We start from the raw sequence: 5569 nt of genomic DNA on the forward strand, positions 1-5569 counted from the left end.
GGACATTCTTTGGTCTTCATTTTAGAAGTAGAGTTTAAAAACCTTGCTGTATTTTTGTGTAGTTAGGCTAACTAAGAGAAGGCACACCGCCATCTTTCTCCGACGAAAGTGACTTCGTAAACCTGCCATCGTAAACACGACTTCCCAAGAGGACTTGAATTGCACCATAAGCAAGTGCTCTGTCATTTAGCATTAGCATGGTCTATAGCATTTCCATCCTCCTAGCATATAGCTGAAGTGCAGAGTGAGTGAAATTTGAGGCCTGTAACCAGAACTCCTCAGGTTAAAACCCTATCATACCTCTGCCATATGGTGCTTATTGAATTACACTAAAAAATTCATTTGCGGCTGCCCCTTCTAATGCAAGACACAGATCTTACATTAGTATTAGCTCACACCCTCAGGCCTCAGCTTACACATTATGACTATTCTTAAATTTTGTGTTTAAACAAAAAAAAAAAACTGATTATAGTTAATTTGCTCATTTAGGCATACTCTTTGGTCTTAATCATAAAAATAACACTTTAATGTATAGAAATCTCTCTGTCCTCCTTGCAGTTTTCATCTTGATGGCGACCGCAGAACCTGCACCGGCCTGGTGGAAACTGACCTTCTTGCGTAAGAAGAAATCAGAGCCGAAAGTGCTGTACGAAATCCCTGGAGACCACAGCAGCAACGCCGGGGAGACACCCGGGACACCCGACGCAGCTGCGGACAGCCAGTTTAACGCCCGCTTGGAGCGCATCGTGGACAAAACGGCGACAAAGGGACGCCATGTGAAGGTCTCACATTCGGGCCGCTTTAAAGAGAAGAAGAGAATCCGCTCTACGCTAGCAGAAAACCCTGACCTGTTCCCTGAGGGAGAAACTAGCGAGAATAATACAACTGGAAAATAGAGTCACTGTGTAAACACACTAGCATGTGTGTGTGTGTGTGTAAAACAGCTCAAGAGGGCATTGGTCTATGCAGCACTCTGATGTCCTCTGCTGTTCACAATCACCTGAGGCTGAGCCTGAAGCAAGAAAAGGATCTCTGAATGAATAGTTACTGATCTATACTAATGTTTGGGAACAAAGACAGGCATAAACCCAAAGATCAGGTTTCTTCACAGATACACAAGGCATGGACTCCATTGTGGTCGTCTGATGAAAGGCTGACATTTAGCAAATGTTTAGAAAAGAGAAGTACAGTAAGAGCCTACACTGAGAGGGAATCAAATCAATCATATATCAGCACAAGATATCAGTAATGATAGTGGTTTTTGTTTGCTCATTATATTTTATATGCTGAAAACTATAATTGTATCTACAGCATTTGTTTCAAACGATTTAAGGAATATTATCAGCAACAATACGCTACTGTTTTAAAGGATTATATGACTTTTATTTAGCCTACAAATTTAAATTGTAGCTAATTATATAAAATAGATTGTTATTATTTATGTTATGGCCTCTGAACCACCAACTAGACCAAAATATATTTTTTGAATACATGTGGCCGTTGCAATAATACACTATTTTATGTTGATGTGTCAGGGTTATTTATGATATGTGATTTTTTAAATTCAATTTGAACATGGTGGGGTTTTAAATTTTAGCCTAAATACTGTGTTTTTATGTTAAAAGAAATTGTCATATATTTGCACAATGCCTAGTTTGCTTGGCTGGGATTTTGTAAAAATAATAATAATAATTAAGTGTTGTGTTTAATAAACCCCTGTAGATAATAAAATAATGCATTCAAGATGTGAGTATTTTGTTGTGTAAATTTCTGTTTCATTTCTCTAAAAAAAATGTGTTTGAAATAGAACCAGTAAACAAATTATAACTTGCCCTGCCTGTTTACTACAACCTATTTCGTCTCTTTATTTAGGTTTGCCATCAGCAAGAGCAACGGCCTTTTCTTTCCATTGTCTTTTTTTTCCATAACAATAATTGCCGTAAAAACAACCGAGGCAAGACTCGCCCAGTTGTTTAGTTTTCGTCCAGCAGAGGGCGACAGATCATCATCCAACACGTATGCGGAGAATGTAATCTTCCCTGAAATGTTTGTTTTGGTTGACTTTGTAACAATGACACATTTGTTTGTGTGACAATGACACATTTGTTTGTCAATCTATCGGCAGACAGACAAATATAATGTTGATATCATCAGTCGGACTCTGATTATTCTTTACAATGATGTTTCTTAGCCCAATACCATACGTTTCCCTCATTTGACATTAACAAAAAGTGATGATCTTAAAATATTTAGGTGTAAATATTATGAATATAATAACTAGGAGATCTAAAAATATTTTTGAATTCATTACTTTTCCTACGCATAATGATCCAAATTGACTAAAAGTGATGGATCTATATGTTGTCTGCGCCCAGTAACACAAAACAAAACTCTCTGGCGGAAGGATATGTCTGAGCGGCACTGCGGCACTATATAAACATCAACTCGACGTCATCATCACCTGCAGTTCCGTTCTTCTCACAGCTGAATATTATTGATACCCGAGCGATTCTGCTCTCCGCCGAAATGGCCGTGTGACCTGCTGCCTGTAGACAGCGCTCAAACTCCTCAGTGCATCAACATTGTGCACTGGCTCCATACATTTATATAAAAATGGCGTAAGTATACGTTTAATTGTTTTTGTCTTAAAATGTCACGATCGTCTCACCCATCCGATTGGGCGGGTGTGTAACGTTAAATAGCTTAGCCTTATGACCATTCATGGTTTTAGGTTATTTCGTATTCGACTTAAATATATATTGTGGATGTATTCATTTTAATAGATTATGGAAATTGTTTGCGAATATTGTCATGACCTGCGTCTCGCGCTTTAAGCACCATATGTCTAACGTTACACGACAGTGACAACATCGGTCGATGAATTTGTAGTCATTTCTGTTTAAAAATTTACCATAATGTTTTTATTTTGTATAGTGAATTTATCTCCAACACTCCTGAATGTGTTTACTTTAAAATAAGCATGAGCGAGAGAGTTTAATCGACGTTTCTTTGTCACCGCGTGCTCTTTGTAAAATGGCGTAAGTTACGTTCCTGTAAAGGGAGCGGCAGGTCCCTGAAATGGCGGAGTCTTTATCCACCTTGATAAAACAATAGAACATCGGCGTACCTTTTACCTCAAACAGTTTACGCTTTTAAGAATGTTAAGATCTTATAAAAAAGTCATGAGATTTGGCCTCTGTTAAATTAGTGTTGAGATTTAAAAAATGGAACCCAGTCTGCTGACAGTAAGGGATAAAGAACATCACGTGGTAATGTCCATATATGGGTAGGTTGTGGGCAGATGATGTCATTGTTAGTCAGGAATAACTGAGGCTTTATTTTTTTTCTTGCAAAGTAGCTTTTGTATTTGTTTACATTTATAAAATTGTTGTACAACTGATTAACTACTTGTAATATCTGTTTGCAGGTCCTTCGTGGCAACTCTGACTTCTGCTGCACCTGACAGCACGAGACTATTCGAATTCTCAGTAGAAGACTCGTTGATTCAACTTGAAATAGATAGCCATGTCTTTGATGAGCTCACAGTTTGGCCAGGACGATATGGAGGTCCTTCTTTGGGACCCATCATCACCGATGGCTGACCCTCTGGGGTCTTTCCTAGATAAAGATGAGGAGGTTCTTCCTCTCGGAGGCGCTGAATCGCCCCTCTCATCTTTCTCTTCCTCTCCACTTCCCTCTCTCTCCCCACCCTGCACTCCTCCCTCCATTCAGAGGGGGGAGAAGGCTGGGCTCAATCAGCTGTCTCTGGCCTGGTTCCCCTCAGATGAGCTGTGCCTAGATAATCATGGCAATGGTGAGGTGTAGCAAATTATTTCAAATATACCTACAAGTGCCCTAGTTTCAGCATACTAATATATTAAACATTCAATAAAAATATCTAACATGTTTCCCCCCTCCCCCATTTCAGATCATTCATTCAGTGAAATGGATTGGATGACAGAGCGAATTGATTTGAGTGAGTTTGATCTGGAGTCTTTGATTGGCTCCTATGATTCTGAGGATCCACCTAGTTCTCCTGAGGAGCTCATCACTTCTCTAGAGTCACAGATAGACCTGGAGTCCCAGCCTGTAGCTTCTGACAATACGCCTTCACCCTCTCCAGCAGCGTCTGTCCCTGAAATCGATCAACTTTCCAACTTTTCCTTCACTTTGAATACTCCAGTTGCTACTCCTTTCATTCCATCACCCTGTGAAATTTCAGATTCCTCCTCTGTGGTCCCTGAGCCCCAGGCTGAGTTTGAGATAAAGTCTGAACCGGCCTCCCCGGTCCCATCACCTTCCATCCTTCCACCCGAGTCCCCTACTGATACTCTTGAGCTTGGTTGCGAGGTAGACATAGCTGAAGTTCAGAGTCCACCCCCCATCGAGATGCAGGTGCCCAAAATAGTCCTGTCACTCACCCCAACCCGCATTGTTCTTGTACTTTCTCCCAAAGAGGAGGTTAATGCGATGATTACCCTTCCAGGTGAGATGGTTGTGGAAAATTCCCTGAGTCCAACTTCCCCCGACCCACAAATCCCAACGTCTCCCCAGTCTCGCTCTTCTAGGGTGAAGCCCTACTCCACACCCGATTCTAAGCCCACCCAAAATCAGCAGTCAGAGTTGCCTACCCTTTCAGGAAGAGTGAAGTCAGCCAGTGGCTCAAAGGTTGTGGTTGAAAAGAAAAAGCTGAAGAAAATGGAGCAGAATAAGACTGCGGCAACCCGCTACCGACAGAAAAAGCGTGCAGAGCAAGATACTCTCCAGTCAGAGTGTACAGTCCTAGAGGAGAGGAATCAAGAGCTGGCAGAAAAGGCAGAGTCCATAGCTAAAGAGATCCAGTACTTGAAAGAGCTAATGGAAGAAGTCAAGAGGGCAAGAGAGAGCAGAAGTGTGAGGTCATAGAAAGAAATGGACACAGAGGCTTGAAGCTGATAGAAATGGACGGTTTCAGCATAGCCTGAAGTGCAGAACATTAGGGATGTTGGTCATGAAAGTATTTTATGAAGGGTGGAATAAATTCCTTTTTTTTTTTTTTTTTTACCATTGTCTGAGTAGAAACGCTTCCTGTAAACATGTCAGCAAAAACTGATTTTCTTTTACCAGTGCATTTTTTTTAGTCTTGTGTATCTATTGTATGCACAGTATTATATATAATGTGCATTGTCTGTTGTTGATCTTTGTTTTGAATTTTCCCAATTGAAATTATGCTGTACAAATGCTTAAAATTTCAACTTTCTTTTTTCATAGAGATGGTATGTGTGCTTTTATTAAATTGTGTAGAACTCAACATTTTGTGGTTGTATGGGCCTTTCACTGCATATCAATTACCTTGAATGTTATTTATGTAATAAACATTTAAAAATGTTTTTTTGTGCATTTAATCTTTTTATTATGAAATGGACACAGAAATGAGTTTTAATATTTTATAAAATTGTTTATTTGTTTTTGATCAATGTATAAAAATATATTTAGCCTGTTTAGTCAAAAACAATTTCCACGAACAGCATAACCCCACTGTTTATGACCAAGGAGAACTGTATGGCTGGCAGAAAATTAAGTGTGGTTC

At 39.8% G+C, this 5569-nt stretch overlaps 2 protein-coding genes across 2 annotated transcripts; both read left to right on the forward strand.

Moving 5' to 3' along the window:
* The first annotated feature begins 524 nt into the window (after positions 1 to 524).
* On the forward strand, positions 525 to 931 carry prr15la (proline rich 15 like a). The gene has a single exon (XM_056234639.1). It carries the CDS (start codon positions 528 to 530, stop codon positions 894 to 896), a length of 369 nt encoding a protein of 122 aa, XP_056090614.1. The 5' UTR covers positions 525 to 527; the 3' UTR covers positions 897 to 931.
* Positions 932 to 2460: 1529 nt separating this feature from the next.
* On the forward strand, positions 2461 to 5369 carry atf4b (activating transcription factor 4b). Its single transcript, XM_056234645.1, has 3 exons — positions 2461 to 2618; positions 3428 to 3814; positions 3929 to 5369. The coding sequence occupies exons 2-3, from the start codon at positions 3526 to 3528 to the stop codon at positions 4903 to 4905; spliced, it is 1266 nt and encodes a 421-aa protein (XP_056090620.1). The 5' UTR covers positions 2461 to 2618; positions 3428 to 3525; the 3' UTR covers positions 4906 to 5369.
* Positions 5370 to 5569: the final 200 nt, after the last annotated feature.

The sequence above is a fragment of the Rhinichthys klamathensis genome, unplaced genomic scaffold, assembly GCF_029890125.1.
Source record: "Rhinichthys klamathensis goyatoka isolate OS25496 unplaced genomic scaffold, OSU_Roscu_1.1 h1tg000401l_1, whole genome shotgun sequence".
NCBI classification, from domain to species: Eukaryota; Metazoa; Chordata; class Actinopteri; order Cypriniformes; family Leuciscidae; genus Rhinichthys; species Rhinichthys klamathensis.